The sequence below is a fragment of the Camelus dromedarius genome, chromosome 27, assembly GCF_036321535.1.
Source record: "Camelus dromedarius isolate mCamDro1 chromosome 27, mCamDro1.pat, whole genome shotgun sequence".
NCBI classification, from domain to species: domain Eukaryota; kingdom Metazoa; phylum Chordata; class Mammalia; order Artiodactyla; family Camelidae; genus Camelus; species Camelus dromedarius.
In genome coordinates this window covers 23,485,388-23,501,942 of record NC_087462.1, presented here as the reverse complement: position 1 = coordinate 23,501,942, position 16,555 = coordinate 23,485,388, and the positions used below count along the sequence as shown (strand labels likewise).

Genomic DNA, 16,555 nt, shown 5'->3' with positions numbered 1-16,555 from the left:
AAGAACGAAAAGAATTAGAAAAAAATAGTACCAAGAGTACATGCTTAGAGCAAGCTTAGTGGAATAAAAGGAGAGAATGAGGAATTTGAGTATGTTCAGAAATGAGTGGCACATCTGAAAGTGAAGAAAGCTGATGATTCTTCCAAGCACGGTTATGAAGGGAAGGGGACAGCTGTCACTGGAAGAGAGAGTCATGGAAGGAATTTTAGGACAACAGATTGATTCAAATGTTAGTTCCCTCCAGTACTATAAAGAGCCACAGTAATTCTACGCTTTAGTAAATCAAATTAAGAAGAATCCTTTTAAAAACTATTATTAAATAATGTTAAAGTGAAAATCTTTAAAGGTAAAGAATGAAGACTGAATACTCAACTTCAGTTCTGCTCCCTTCTGAAACCCCACTAAAATAACAGGAAAAGCAGTTTTTAAAAGAAACAAATACAAACGAAAAGAAACAACAATAAAAATCTAGAAAAGTTGAAGGTCAGAGTTAAACCAAATGAGAGGCCAGTCTTGAGAAAAGCTAAGAAGCAGTCTGATGCACTCCCAGATTGCTTTGCTAAGGGTAAACCTACTTGTAAAGGGTACCCTAGAAGAAGTATGGAAAGGTGTAGAAACAAGACTGGCTGAAAAACTCTTCAACATGAAGTTAAGAGTATTTCGAGGTCAAGATGAAGAACTGAATAAACACTTCCAAATTCACCCTGCCCTCCTAATCTCCACTAAAGCTACAGTAAAGAGACTTTCAAAGATAGACCCATTAAGGACAGGGAGAGCAAGAGAGAACAGCTGAATAAATTACCAGCTGTGCAGGTATATTACACAGATTTGAAAGCTGGAAAGCACATGGATAAGTATTATGTTAACTTACTTAATAACAGACCCAAGAAAGCTAAATCCTAAATCATCAGTGAGCAAAGCCATGAACCAACTGTATCAACATCACTCATCCTCAAAAGGCCCAGGAAATGGCAACACCTGGTACTTCCGGAGTTTGGGAGGATAAAATACAGATGACTGATTGAAAGCTGTCAATCAGCCTTGGATACCTAAATTTTCTCCTCCACTCCAAGCCACCAGATCACTGCCTTTCCCCTCCAGTCAATAGAAGACTAGAGGTTTTTCCACTAGACGGAGTAAAACAGGCCTCCAGACTGAGTACCACCAGACACAGTCCAGGGGGATAACTATACCAAAATAGAGGGAGGGAGTGAACTGAATGCTAAAACCATGCAGTCATCTTCCCTCATTGAGCTCCCAGAACACAAGAAGCCAGATTCTTATTCTCTAAGTAGGAGACCAAAGACTGACTCATCTCTGAGTGAGTCTCAGCAAGCCAAGAAAAAAATGGAGAAGGTACTCAGAAGGGACTGGGAGAAGGAGGGAGGTCACCCTACAAGGAAATTAAAAGTACGCAAGCTCTGCACATTCAGAAGTGCCCACATGCTCTTTAGTTTTAACTCTTGAACGCAGATTTGAGTAAAGCCTCAAACATAAAAAAAAAAAAAAAAAAGGTACAAACAGTGAAGATGAAAGGAATTTGAAAACAGACTATATACAAAAGAGAAAACTTCACAAAAGCTATCATTAATATCGTCAGAAATAGAAAGGATATTGCACTAATGAAATAAGATGCAGGAACAAAAACAAATTCTTGAAAATTAAAAGCATTAGAGCAGAAATGTAACACTGAAAAGGGGGCTTTGAAGAAAAGGTTGAGGGAACTCCCATAAAATAGGGCAAAAACAACAAAAATTGAACAAAAAAATATGGAAAAATTATTAAGTCCAACACAGGAAAGTCAATTTCTAAATGAGAATTATAGAGTATAAGCAAAGGAAATAAATCAATGAAAAAATTCAAGAAAATGTTCCAGAACTAAAGAAACTAAATTATAGATCAAAAGGGCCCACTATATACCCATTACAAAGAGTAAAAACTGACTCACAGCAAGGAACAGCCTGTGAACTACAGGAACAGAAGAATCTACAAGCTTTCAGGGAGAGGAACAAAAGTCGCATACAAAAGATCAGATCAAAACAATCTCAGATTTTACAGCAACTCTGGAAGCTAGAAGACAATGGAGCAATGCCTTCAGAATTTCGAGCAAAAATGATTTCTAGCCTAGTGTTTATAGAGCCAACTACCAAACAGGTGTAGGAAAAGAATAAAAATATGTCCAGATAATGCAAGGCCTCAGAAAATGTATCTCCCACATCCCCTTCTCCAGGAAACTATTGAAGGACTTGCTATACATTCAAAATGAGTGAGTAAACTCAAAACAAGGAAGACATGAAATTCAACACAAGAGAGAGCTAAAGGCAATCCCCAACCTGACAGCTGTTAACCAGGCACAGAAGGTAATCTGTGCAGACTGAAGGAGTCTAGTAAAGACTCCAGGTGGGATTTCCTCAAGATGATGAAAAATGACAAATTACTGGTGTATCAGTTCATGGGGAGAGAACAAAAACTAAGAACCACCCCTCTTCACTGAAACACACATACACACAAAGGTCATTACAAACACACACACAAAGGAAAAAGGCTGTGAGGGCAGAGTGAGCATAGGACTCTACATGGCTAAGCTGTACGGTGTTAACATAATAATGTGCACACACTCAACTCCTAACCAAAATTAGAGCACACTAGGGAAGACGGGGGTGCTGGAGGTAAGGATGGCAGGACAGATAGGAGTCCTTAAGGTTACCATACCAAGCCTCCAATCACAGCACCCTCATCCGCTCCTAATGTTAACACTTGAAGGGTACTGCTATTACTCTCGCCACGGCCAGTTCCTCATTGTGATATGAATTCCTTCAACCTCTTCCCTTCTCAGAAATCCTGTCATGTTCCCATCTTGGATCCCTTATTACTCCTGCCTTCAATCTCTATCCCCAGAACTCTTCTCATCAACACTAACTGCATGATCATTCCCATTTTAAAAAATCTTCCGGACCTCATGTATCTCTCTAGCTCTCTCCCTGGCGTAGTATCCCCACTTCTCTGCCCTTGTCTCTGTTTCCTCAAACCAGCCTAACTGAACTTCAGCCACAATTGTACCACCAAAAAGATTACCAATGATCTCTAGCCCCTTACACCTAATGGCCTTTTATCTGATCGGTGCCTAGGCACCGCTCAACCAAACTAACCACACTTCCTTCTTAAAACATTCTAGTCACCAAAGCACTCTAGTCCACCGTATTCTCCTGGTTTTCCTCTTCCTGATTCTTCTATCTGATTTTTTCACATCTCTTTTGCAGGTTCAGTGTCCTCAACAGACCTCAAATGTTGGCTTCCTCAGAGCTACCTTTATTCCCACTGTGTATTTTGAACCGAAGCCATGTCATCCATGCCCTATCCATGGCTTCAATTAGTATCAGCAAGCAGATGTCACCTCCAAGTTATAGATGTCCCAGTGCTCTCTGTAAATGGCAACACTGTTTATGCTCTGGTGAAGCTAAAGATTTGGGAGCCATCCTAACATACAGAAACCTTAGGACTTCATTCCCCCCCCCATTATCCACCCATTACCAAAACGTATAGACTTTATCCCCTAAGTAGTTCTTCACTCCCTATCACCACTATCATCTCACCATAACCACTGCAATGGCCCTTTTAACTCTCTCCTCTGATTTACTTGTGTCCCTCTCCAAGTCATTTTCCTCACTGCAGTCAGAGTGAACTTGAAAACACAGATCAGATCACATCTCCCTCTACACACAGCCCTTTAACAGTATCCTACTGTTCTTAGTTTAAATTTTGAATGAAGTCTACAAAATGCTGCATGATTTGACACACATCTACTTCTCCAGCTTCATAATGAGCCACTTCCATTACTTTACAGGCTGCAGCCCTCTCGGGGCAGAGCATAAACTCCATTCTGTGCTTCGAACCACCTTCTTTTTTTCCTAGTTAATTCCTACTCATCTTCTCAGGTTTCAGATTAAAGATAATTTTACCAGCAAAACTGACCTTGACTACCTCACAACAGAAGTCCAGATTAGGTGTCCCCCGTATTACTGACTACACACCAATATTTTTCCTTGAACACACTTCTCAGTTAAGTAATTATCTACTTGATTATTTGCTGGTGCCTTGTCTCTTTAACTAGACTCTGAGGATACACAAGCGCAAGCAAAACTGATGTTTTGCCAACTACTAGATCCCAATATCTAGCACAGCACCTGCAGAATGTACCTATTATTTGTTGAATAAATGGCACAGACCTAACTAGTGTGCACAAGGAACACCACAGCGAGTAAGAAGCCAGCAGTCTCGTGGGCACAGGAAGGGTACAAGGGGAAGACTAAAAGAATTTTCTACCAGTAGAATTTAAATGTGCAAATAGGTCACAAAGTTTGATACCATTTTCTTTAAAATGGTGAGCTATAAAGGTCTTTGGGCGCCTCAATATTAATATTCAAAATAAAAATCCAATCCAGCATCCCACTTTGGGTAAACCATCCTACAGACAGACATGCACACATGACACACAGTTTGTGTGCGCACACAAACACATGCACGTACGCAGACAGGCAGTCTTTACGACACAAGGTTAGAAACAGCCCACACATCCGTCAACAGCGAAACGGTTATAAGAAGGATACCATATTCAAGAAGTGGAAAACCATGCACTTAAAAAAGAAAACGGGGAAAGTTTTCAATAAGCTCACATGGAAAAATCTCCAACAAACTGCAGAATATACATACAATATGCTACTTTTATGTTAAAATCAAAGAGGGTAGGGAGATGAATATATACATTTGGACTTATATAAAGAAAGTCTAGAAAAAAGTATTAGTAACAATTGGTTACTCTTTGAAAGGAAAGGTAAAGAATGGGGTAAATCACAAACTATCTTAATAGAAAAAAGGGAGCTCAAAATGAAGTTCTGGCCTCTATATTATAGCATTTTAAAGTTATGATACATGAAATTCAAACAGAACAATCAAATAAGAAACTATAGTAGCTAAAGAGAATAAATCAAGATTTAAAAATTCAAAATAACTTCTAAGCATTCTTTATAACCATTTCAGCTTTCAAACTAACAAAAAAGATACAAACCTGAAGACTGAAGTAGAAAAACAAATATACTGAAAAGTAATTCTGGACAAAATAAACTTTAGCTAATAAGCCTAACATTTTCCTGGCTTCTACAGATAGAGTGAGAATTTTAAAATCATACAATAAAATAAAATAGAACAAAAAGATTCAAAAAACCCAAGTAATAACAATTCATTTATGAAATGCTCAAAGGTAAAAATGAATTATTACTGAAGGCAACTGCAAGTTTGTCATTCCATACTGTATCTTATGCATAATCAACTGCAAGTATTACCTTTCATTTTTGAGTGTGTGTTAATCAATGGATCAGAACAAATTCTGCAGGGCCACCATGGGCGTCTCTTGAATTTTGCCCAGATGAGGTCTCCAACTTCATACTTCAGTGGTGTAGCCTTTTTCTTGGGTTGACACTTTAGACAGACAAAACAGGGAACATCAGTAAGAATCAAAACCTTTTGAAACAATACATCATCTTCCCATTAGCCTTCTGAGAAAGCATTACCTAAAAAATACTGGATGAAAACACTCCAGGCTTAGTAACAATTGTAACATATGTACAATAAAACTACTTTGCACTAACTGTTCATAACATAGCCCTTGATACAGTCAGTACTAGCTCTCGATTTATATTTATTTTACCCAAGTAATCTACCTGCATTCTGGTAAAATAAATGAACTATTCCATTTTTAAAGAGCTAAAAACTGAAATAACAGATAAACAGTATCATCCCAAAGAAAAGATACCTTTGCCCTAGTCCTTGAGTCACAACATGGCTGGGGCGGGGGAGCAGAGAATGTGGTCCCTTCTGCAGGTGATGCTCTACGTCCTTCTCAAACACACACATTCCTATTAAGTAGTTAACAATAATGGCCCTAACAAAATATTCCTGAAAGCTACAAGATAGATTCCTGCAATGTCAATACAACTGACCTGGATTTTTCCCAGGACATCCAAGAGAGGCTGCATCCAGAACAGTCTACTACACAATTCCAAGAGCATTCATTCATGCAAGCACAATACGAGTCGAGCTCCTTGGACCTATCCAAAGTAGAGACTCTGGCTGCATCTTTTCTCCAAAAATATACCTAATTAGTCTGCAATCCAGATGCTTCCATCTCAGCTTTTAAACCCATGTCCGTAACACCCTATAAACAGTACACATCTCCTGCCCTGAGAGGAAGACAGCTTTTTGTTCAGTGGGACCCAGCTTCCCACCTGATAAATCACGCAAAGGAGTTCACATGTGCTAAAATATTTCTGGGTAGCTAAAAGAAGCACTCAGGGTACTTGGACAAAGGACAATCTACTCCATTTACTCCAAGGGGACATACAAGTATTATGATTTTCTATAAATGCCATGTCTTGAAAAAGACTTGGTGAGTTACTCCCTCAGATTCAACTGTCCCTCCTTAATGCCTAGAACAGTACCCACCTGACACAGATTAAGTGTTCAATAAAGAATATGCTGAATGAAATGACTGAAACCATTCAAATAAAAATGATGAACAATATCTGAGGCTCAAGGATATCAAAGTATTGAGCTCAATTCAATGATTTATAAGTTATCATTCATCCAAGATTGTGCATTCAGAGAGAAATAAGTTAAATTTCATGGAATGCCTTTATTGAAAACAGTGTGATTAGTTCTTCATGTATATAGTTACTAGGAAATGAGACAGAAAGTACATCTTTTAAAAAACAAAGTCCCAAGGGGCCATTTTTGCCTCTTATCATTTTGTAAGTTATCAGAAAAAAACATGACTTCAAAGCAGGTTGGCTTTGAAACTTTAGAAACAAGATACCAAGATGGGATGGAAAAACAAATCTTCCACATGCCTCTGTACTGAAAACCACAATTTGAATAGGTTCCCATAAATTTCTGATATAATTTGACTTGTAATGAATCATTGGGTTAATCTGGCAATTATTGTTAAATACAGAATTTGCTTGTTTATCTGAGTCCTAAATGACTTTATATGTAGTACTACCATTCACTTAATGTTTGCTATATGCCAGGCACTGTTCTCTCTTTAATACTCTTAAGGTAGATACTATATTATTACTCCTAATTTAGTATATGCCTGTAGTCATATAGTTATTTAGTAAGTGGCAGAGACAGGATTCAAATCTGAGCAGTCCAAATCAGGATCCCAAATTCTCAACTACTATCCAGTAACAATAAAACCCCATGATTATTATATGCTTTATGACAAATTCAGCCATAATCAATCTATGACATGATACTAGTTCCATCTTTCCCTCATATTACTACTGCAAAGTGATTATATTATTAGGAAGTAAAGCCATAAAAACACATGCCTTCAGTAACAGACGGATGAGAAAGAACACGAGTGGTATCAGGTAAAGCCAGAAGCCAGAATCACACAACCAGACAAAGCAGTAATGAGCTGCCTCCTTCACAAATTGTGTCATCTTAAACAAATCAGTTAATTCAGCCTCAGTTTCCTAAGCCATAAAATCAGGAAAGAAACACTGCTCTACCACAGTAAAACCATCAAACCATCAAACTATTAATTCCACTCCTAACATTTTAACCCAAAGGAAATAATCTAAACAAGTAAAAGAATTGTAGAAAGATATCTAAAGCTGTTACTTATGACAACAAAAAGTTAACATCCAACAAGAGACATCTTAAATTATGCTGAAAACTCAATGAAATATGCAAAATGCAAATGAAGTTATGGGATACTGAAAATGTAGTATACAGCCACACATACAATATACCAACTATTTAGAAACTATGCTAAAACTATGATGATTAAAAACAATAAAGTCACTGAGAAACACAAAAGTATAGTTTCATTAAACTAGTAGTATCATGGGTGAAGATGTTCATAAACCTGAAACATTCATTTTCTGCTAATTATTTAAATCATTTACCGTGATGACCAAATAAAACAATATATACAACCCACTGGGAAAAAAATGTCTATACAGATACAAATTATTAATGAACAACATCTAAATCCAAATGACCTTAATACATAAAAAACTAGAAACAGGAAAGAATTCTAGACCAAAGAGAGGCCTCCAAAACATGAAAAGAGAGAAAGTAACAACAAGGTAAAACTAAAGGGGGGTTGGGGGGGAATACAACTCTTGTTGTCATACGGCTTAAAAATTCAACTTGGAAAGACTCCCAAATAACTTCTTATAAAGCTCATAATTCAATTAAGTATCTACACACAAAGCTCAACGAGAAACACAAAGATGAATTCCTGACCCCTAGACACTTGGAGAGTATCACGGAATACTGGAATGAAGAATGTCCCCTAAGCTTAGACAGTCAGGATAGGCATATTTCAGAACAGCTTTCTCTGTATGTCCGGTTGGATGAAATATATCAGTGCTAGGCTTTTTTATAAACACTATTGGGTTGAACTGTGGTCACTCAAAAGATATACTCTCCAGTACCTGTAAATGTGACCTTATTTGAAAAGTGTTCTGGCAGATGATCAAGATGTCAATTAGGGTGGTCCCCTAATCCAATATAACTTGTGTCCTTATAAAAAGGGAAAATTTGGACACAGAGACAGACATGCATAGAAGATGATGTGAAGACACAAGGAGAATGCCATCCACAAACCAAGGTACCCCAGACACTAAGAGAGGCATGGGACAGATTCTCATAGCCCTCGGAAGGAACCAGTCCTTACTGACAACTTGATGCTTGACTTCTAGCCTCCAGAACTCTGAGACAATTACATTCGTATTGTTTAAGCCACCCGGTTGTGGTACTTTGTTATGGCAGTCCCAGGAAACATTTGATTAACTCTAAAGACCGTGTTATTTGCAGGACAACCCACTGTTTCCCTCCAGTGTTAATTATGGACAGAATTTGTTCCAAAGTGTTTAAATCAAATCTAAAAAGCAACTAGGTTCATAATCTCCATTTCCTTTTTTTATTGACAGTAACATGTCATCTCACATTAAACTAAGAAAATGACCAAATGTGTGTGGGAGATATAAATGACATGGGAATTAAAATGTTATACTAGAAATAGCGATTTAATTTTTAAAAAATATCTAACACAAAGGCAGTGGCAGAGGATTAGAGGAACATAAATACAAGACGTATAAAAAAACAAATACCAAAGTGACAGACATTAATCCTACCTTATCACTAATTATATAAAATGTGTATGGACTTAAAATTTAAGGCAGATGGGTAGGTATAGCTCCATGGTAGAGTACATGCTTAGCATGCACAAGGTTCTGGGTTCAATCCCCAGTACCTCCATTAAAAAATAAACCTAATTACCTCCTCCCAAAAGATAAATATATACTTTTTTTTAAAAAAAAGTACACTATGACTTACCATATGATCCAGCAATCCCACTCCTGGGCATATATCCAGGAACTTTAATTTGAAAAGATATATGCACCCAGTGTTCACAGCAGCACTATTTACAACAGCCAAGACATGGAAACAATCTAAATGCCCATCAAGAGATGAGTGGATAAAGAAATTGTGGTATATTTATACAATGGAATACTACTCAGCCATAAAAAGAATAAAATAATGCCATTTGCAACAACATGGATAGATCTGGAGATTGTCATTCTAAGTGAAGTAAGCCAGAAAGAGAGCGAAAAATACCATATGATGCCACTTATATGTGGAATCTAAAAAAAAGACAAATGAACTTATTTACAAAGCAGATGTAGAAAACAAACTTATGGTTACCAGGAGGGGAAGGGGGCAGGAAGGGATAAATTGGGGTTTGAGATTTGCAGATATTAACTACAATATATAAAACAGATAAACAACAAGTTTATACTGCATAGCACAGGGCACTATATTCAATATCTTGCAGTAACCATTAATGAAGGAGAATGTGAAAACAAATATATGTATATGTATGACTGAACTATTTCATGCTGCACAGCAGAAACTGACACATTGTAAACTGACTATATTTCAATTTTAAAAAAAGGACACTATGAAGAAAACAGAAGGATAACTCAAAATGGGAGAAAATATTTTCAAATCACATTATCTAAAAAGGGACTTACATTGGGGTATATAAGGAACTATACATTGGAATATATAAGGAACTACTACAACTCAACAATAAAAAAAGGCAAACATCTCAATCTTCTAACAATGGAGAAAGAATTTTATAGACATTTCTCCAGAGAAGATTTACAAATGGCTAACATGCACATGAAAGTACACTCAACAACACTGGTAATGAGGGAAATGAAAATCAAAACTATAATGAGATACTTCACATCCAGTAAGAGAATTTTTAAAAAGAAAATGACAATTATTGGTGAGGATGTGAAAAGTCAAAACTTTCTAACTGCTGCTCGGAAAGTAAAATGATGCAGCCCATTTTGGAACAGTTTGCATTTCCTCAAAAGGTTAAACACAAAGTTTCCATGTGACCCAGCAGTCCTACTCCTAGGTGTATCACACCCAAGAGAAATGAAACATAAATCCACACAAGAGCTTGTACACAGATGTTCACAGAAGTATTATTCAACACACCCAAAAGGAAGAAACAAACCTAACAGTCACCAAACTGATAAATAAATGAATGTAATACATCTCTACAGTGGAATAATGTTAACAATGAAAAGAAGGGGGAGGCTGTAGCTCAAATGGTAGAGCGCATGCTTAGCATGCACGAGGTCCTGGGTTCAATACTCAGTACCTCCTCCAAATGTAAATAAATGAATAAATCTAATTACTTCCCCCTCATAAAAATTAAAAAAAAGAAAGAACAATGAAAAGAAATAATGTACTGATACATGCTATGGATGAACATTAAAGAATATGCTAAGTGAAAGAAGCCAGTCACAAAGGACCACATATCCTTTAATTTTGCTTATATGAAATATCCAAAATAAGCATACACAAAGAGACAGATAACACTGGTATCATACTAAATTAATGCTATCATCACAGTATCTCTGCAAAATTGGTTATTATTAGGTCTATTTTCTGGAAGAAGAAACTAAATTTTTAACTATGCTGATATGATCTTCTCATGCCACAGTTACAATGTCACCCTTGTCATTAGTACTCACCTATTCAAGAAGAATTTACTGAACCATTTTTATATACAAGCAGCATTCTAAGTATTGAAAATACAGCAGTTCACTAAACAGGAAAAAAATACCTGCCTTCAAGGAGTTAACATTTCAGTGAGAAATAACGGCTCGCCCCTACAAAAAGCTAAATTTGAAGGGAGCAGAAATGAGAGTGCTTAATAGTTATGGGGTTTCAGTTTGGGGTGATGAAAAGGTCTGAAACTAGATAGTGGTGATGTTTGTACAACACTGTGAATGTACTTAATGCCACTGAACTGTGCACTTGAAAATAGTTACAATAGTAAATTCTCTTCTTTATTTTTCCACACACACAAAAAAAGAGCAGGAAGAGACACATACTGACATATGCATATATACATATAAATATATAATAGAATAGAGAGAGCTAAGAGACATAAGAGGTAAGAATACACAATGATAAGGGTCAACATACACTTAATCCGGGTCTTAGAAGATCAGAAGACAATAAGGCAGAGAGAATAAAAATTGGCTGAGAATTTTCCAGAACTTATCAGTCACTAAATCCACTGCTTCAAGGAGACTATCAAATCCTGAGAAGAATAAACAAACAAAAATCCACACTTAGACACATCAAACTCAGAAACAAAACAAAACCAACCCTGCCCCCTGACAAAAAAAGAAAAGAGAGAAAATCTTTAAAAGCAACCAGAGGAAAAAAGACACATTATCTTTAAAGGCACAAGGTTTCTTTTCTTTTTTTTTTTTTTCTTAATTGAAGTATAGTCAGTTACAATGTACTCTGGTGTACAGCATAATGTCTAAAGGCTTAAGCTTTCTAATTCTTCTGGCTTACCAGCAACAATGGGAGTCAGAAGACAGTGGAACGATATTTCCTGCATGCGATTAAGAAAATAGCTCCTAATCTAGACTTATTTATCCAGCAAAAATATCTTTCAAGAAAGAGAGCTAAATATAATTTCAGACAAACCAAAACTAGGAGAGTTAGACACCAGTAGACTCTCAGAAAGGAAAATTTTAAAAGATACATATTTCAGTCAAAAGGAAACCATCATGGGTCTGATATATGAAAAATAAAGGAATAAATGTGCAAAATGAACAGTGACTATTTAAAACAATGTCTAATGGAGTCTAAAACAAAAACAGTAAATTAGAACTCACAACAATACTCCATGTTGGAAAGGAGTAAACGATGTTAAAGTGCTCTTAAGATTTACGTATTATTGCTCTTTACCATCTTGCAATGTGGCGGTGAAAAAACTGAGAAGCCAGATGCTAAGGAGAAAAAGCCTGAAGCCAAGAAGGCTGATGCTGGCGGCAAGGTTAAAAAGGTTAAGAAGGGTAAGCCCCACTGCAGCCAAAACCCTGTCCTATTTCCAATCAGCTATGTATTCCAGAAAGGCCTTGTACAAGAAGAAGTATTCAGCAGCTAAATCCAAGGTTGAAAAGAAAAAGTAGGTAAGGATTCTTGCTACTGTCACAAAACAAGTTGGTGGTGACAAGAATGGTGGTACCAAGTGGTCAAACTTCACGAAATGACTAGATATTATCCTACTGAAGATGCGCCTTGAAAGCTGCTGAGCCACGGCAAGAAACGCTTCAGTAAGCACGTGAGTAAACTGTACACCAGCATCACTTCGGGGACCATTCTCACCATCCTCACCGGGTCCCACAGAGACAAGAGGGTCATTTTCCTGAAGCAGCTGAGCAGTGGTTTACTTCTTGTGACCAGAACTCTGTCCCTCAATTGAGCACCTCTGCACAGAACACACCAGAAATTTGTCATTGCCACCTCCGCCAGAACTGACATCAGTGGTGTGAAAATCCCAGAACATCTCACTGATGCTTACTTCAAAAAGAAGCTGCCTAAGCTCAGACACCAGGAAGGTGAGATCTTTGACACAAAGAAAGAGAAATATGAGATTACAGAGCGGTGCAAGGTTGATCAGAAAGCTGCGGACTCACAAATTCTGTGAAGAACCTAAGCTGTTCCTCAGCTCCAGGGCTACTTCCACTCTGTGTTTGCTTTCACAGATGGAATTTATCCTCACAAATTGGTGTTCTAAACTTACTACAGAGGACCTAATTAAATAACTGATCCATTTTTAAAAAGGGGGTGGATTTAGATATTATTAAGAAGGAATATTTTAAAGTCTACATATTGTCAGGGAGGAAGGCACAGGGATTTTAAAAACTGATGTTAGAAGGGCCTGTTGTAATTTCTAGGGTACCCTCCAAACAAAGAGAAACCAAATATGTAATTCCCAAACTTGAATGGGAGTGAGAGGAACATAAAAAGAAAGGTGAGCAGGGACGCATAGCTCAGTGGCAGAGTGTGGGCTTAGCACGTCCAGCCTGCCTGACGTTCTGGGTTCAATCTCCAGTACATCCATTAAAAAATACATAAATAAATAAACCTAACCCCCCCCACAAAAAAACTATTAACAAAAAAGAATTAGGCTCCTCAAATAAAACCAAAAAGAAAGAAAGAAAAGAAAAAAAATTAATTGAAAAGAAGGCAGGAAAGCAGAGAAAAAAAGTAAGATAAATAGCATAAAATAATACAGCAAACTTAAACCCAAATGTCCCTAATTAAATTAAAGTGGACTAAATGTTGCAGTTCACTTGACCAAAAACATTTTTTTTTTAATTTTATGCCTCTAACAACATAGCCTCAAAATACAAAAAGCAAAAACTGGCAGAACCACAAGAAAAAATTAATAAAATTATAATCATAGTGAAGATAAATCTCTCTCAGTAATTAAAAGAATAAGCTAAGAAAAAAAAATCACTAAAGGTTTAAACAAATTTCAACACCATGAATAACAAATTTGACCTAATTGGATATATATATAAACTACTACACTCTAATTGTGAAATATACTTTTTTTTTTTTTTAGCACAGGGAGTATTTACAAACATTCTCCATGTACTGGTCCATAAGGTGTATCTCAAACAATCTGAAAGAATTAGAACATTTGAAATATACCCTCTGTTCTACAATAAGTAAGTTTTATTAATTATAAAAATGAGGGGGTGGGGGCGGCTACAGCTCAGTGGTAGAGTTCATGCCTTGTACGCACAAGGTCCTGGGTTCAATCCCCAGTACCTCCATGAAAAAAAAATAAGTGCAGTGTACTACTGTCTGTATTATTTACATGCAATATAATGTATATGTGCATTGAACTGTAATAATTCTACCTAATAGAACTGAAAAAGGAAATAAATACATACATACATACAATAAATGTAACAAAATGCAATTTTAATTAAAGAAAAACCTAATTACCTCCCCTCCAAGAAAAAAAATTATAAAAACATAACTATTAGAATATTTCCATGTTTGGAAATGAAGAAGTATATACCTTTAAATAATCCTTAGGTCAAAGAATAAGTCATAGTGAAACTTAGAAAATGTTTTAAACTGAATGATGAAATACCACATCAAAGATCATGAGAAAGAAATATACTCTAGCATTTTTCAAGGAACATCAAGAAAATCTGTATGGCCCAGGAAATAGGAACAAATGAGGTCAAAGAAAGGATTCAGGGAGAGGAAGACATGTTTTATTACGCCCTTTTACCCTGAGGTAAAAGTCTTTGAAGGGTTGATGTTTTAAAAGGCTTACTTTGAGTGCCATACTGAAAACAACCTTAGGGGGTTGAGGTGGAAAGCAGAGAGACCTACTTAAGGCTACTGCAATAATCCAGATGAGATATAACAGCTATGTGAACCTGGCTGGGATTGGTGGAGGGGGGAGAAGTAGGAAGTGCCAGTGAAACCTGCTAATGGATTGGATATGGGGAATGCTATAGAAACAGAGAACTCAAGGCTCACTCTAAGGGTGTATGCTTTAAATACTGCAAAGATGGAGTTTCCATTTATTAAAATGGAGAAGGCTACAGGAGAAGCAGGTTTTTGGAAGTAATGTCTGGAAATTTGGTTTTGAACAAGTTAATTATAAAACTCTAATTTCACAACCTAGTAAAAATGCCAAGAAAGCCAATGTATATGATTCTGGAGTTCTGGAGATCTCAGCTAGAGAGATAACTGGGAGTCATGACCGTCAAGATAAAAGATCTTCAAAAGAAAGTGAGTCTAGCAGAGAAAGGCCACTGAGGGCTAAGTCCTGAAGCACAGAAATAGGTAAGAATTCTTTTTAAGCTCTGCTGAATTACCTGAGCACGACTACTCAATTCTTTTTTTTTTTCTTTTTAAATATTTCCTTTTATTCTGAAACAGAAATTATAGAAAGGACAGTAATTCATTCAGAAAGCAATGATTCAATTCCAGTTGCTACTTTACATTTCAGCATCACTCAGAGTATACATAAATTAAAGCAAGTGCTTCCTGTTTGCCAATCACTATACTAGCTACATAGGTACGTGCTGCAGAGGGAAGAGGTTGGGGGTGGGGGAGAAAAAGAAATAGCAAAGTTCTTGGAAATAACTTACCACTACGTTTAATCAATTTTAGTATCATCTCTTGGTGAGCAAACATGGCAGTACTCTTTGACATAATACTCACATTCCTGGGATTCTAACCTACAAAAATACTCTAAAAGAAGGAAAATGACTAAAGGCTACAAACACATTTTCACTGCATCTTTAACTGTATCAACTAAAGTGCAGATAACAACTAACTCAAACTATAAGATGTCTAAGCAAACTCAGAACAATTTGCTAGTCTGTTAAGCAGTCATTAAAAATTACTATGGGAAGGCAGAAAAAATGTTAGAAAGAAGAAAAAATACAAAACCTCTGAAGATGTTATTACCACTATGAAAAAATAAAATGCATAATAGAGAAATATGCAAATTTTAACTGTTAGGTATAGAACCCTGATTTTTTTTTTTTTTTGCCTTTTTAAACTTTCTTGAATCATGTAATTGTTTTATGCAATTCGGTTAAAAAGATAAAACGAAGTAAAACTTGCCAAACAGGCTTTTAAATTCCTCCCATTGCTTCTCTGGTCATTTTAGGATACATTGTTTTAATAATACAAAAAAAAACCCTTGAGGTCACTTCATAGTAGAGACTATTGTTTTATTCTGTCTCCCTAGTCACACAGTAGCAGATGCTCAGATGATGTTTGCTGAGTTGACTAAATGTAGCTTAAATAATTCATGTCAATCACTCATTCATTCAAATATTTACTAAGTTTGGAAAGTGGTAAACAATGATTATTTCTAGGGGGTGAAAATTACGGAAGACTCGCTTGCTCTTTATTATATTTCTTTTTACAGTAAACACTTATTTTCAAGAAAAATATTTTATATTTAAGCAGTTTATAAATATTCTGAGTGGCATATAACTAAATATAGGGAGGGAACAAACAAGTCCTCTGGGGAGCTCACAGTCTCTTTGGAAGAGGGAAGTGAGTAAAACGCAGCAGCTGCTAAGGTGGGCAGGTAGAAGGGTCTTGGGGA

At 36.5% G+C, this 16,555-nt stretch overlaps 1 protein-coding gene and 1 pseudogene across 7 annotated transcripts in view; one reads left to right on the top strand and one right to left on the bottom strand.

Moving 5' to 3' along the window:
* The window catches only part of NSD1 (nuclear receptor binding SET domain protein 1), a 121,852-nt gene that overhangs the window by 69,276 nt on the left and 36,021 nt on the right, over positions 1–16,555 (bottom strand). For all 7 annotated transcript variants that reach the window (XR_004131995.2, XR_010378123.1, XM_064480126.1 and 4 more), the window contains one exon: positions 5,340–5,475. Coding sequence is in view for 5 of the 7 variants with exons in the window: in XM_064480126.1 (XP_064336196.1) it covers positions 5,340–5,475 (136 nt within the window). In the remaining 2 variants the exon portion in view is untranslated. The remainder of the gene's footprint in view (positions 1–5,339; positions 5,476–16,555) is intronic.
* Positions 12,513–13,192, top strand: LOC116148464 (large ribosomal subunit protein eL6-like; annotated as a pseudogene).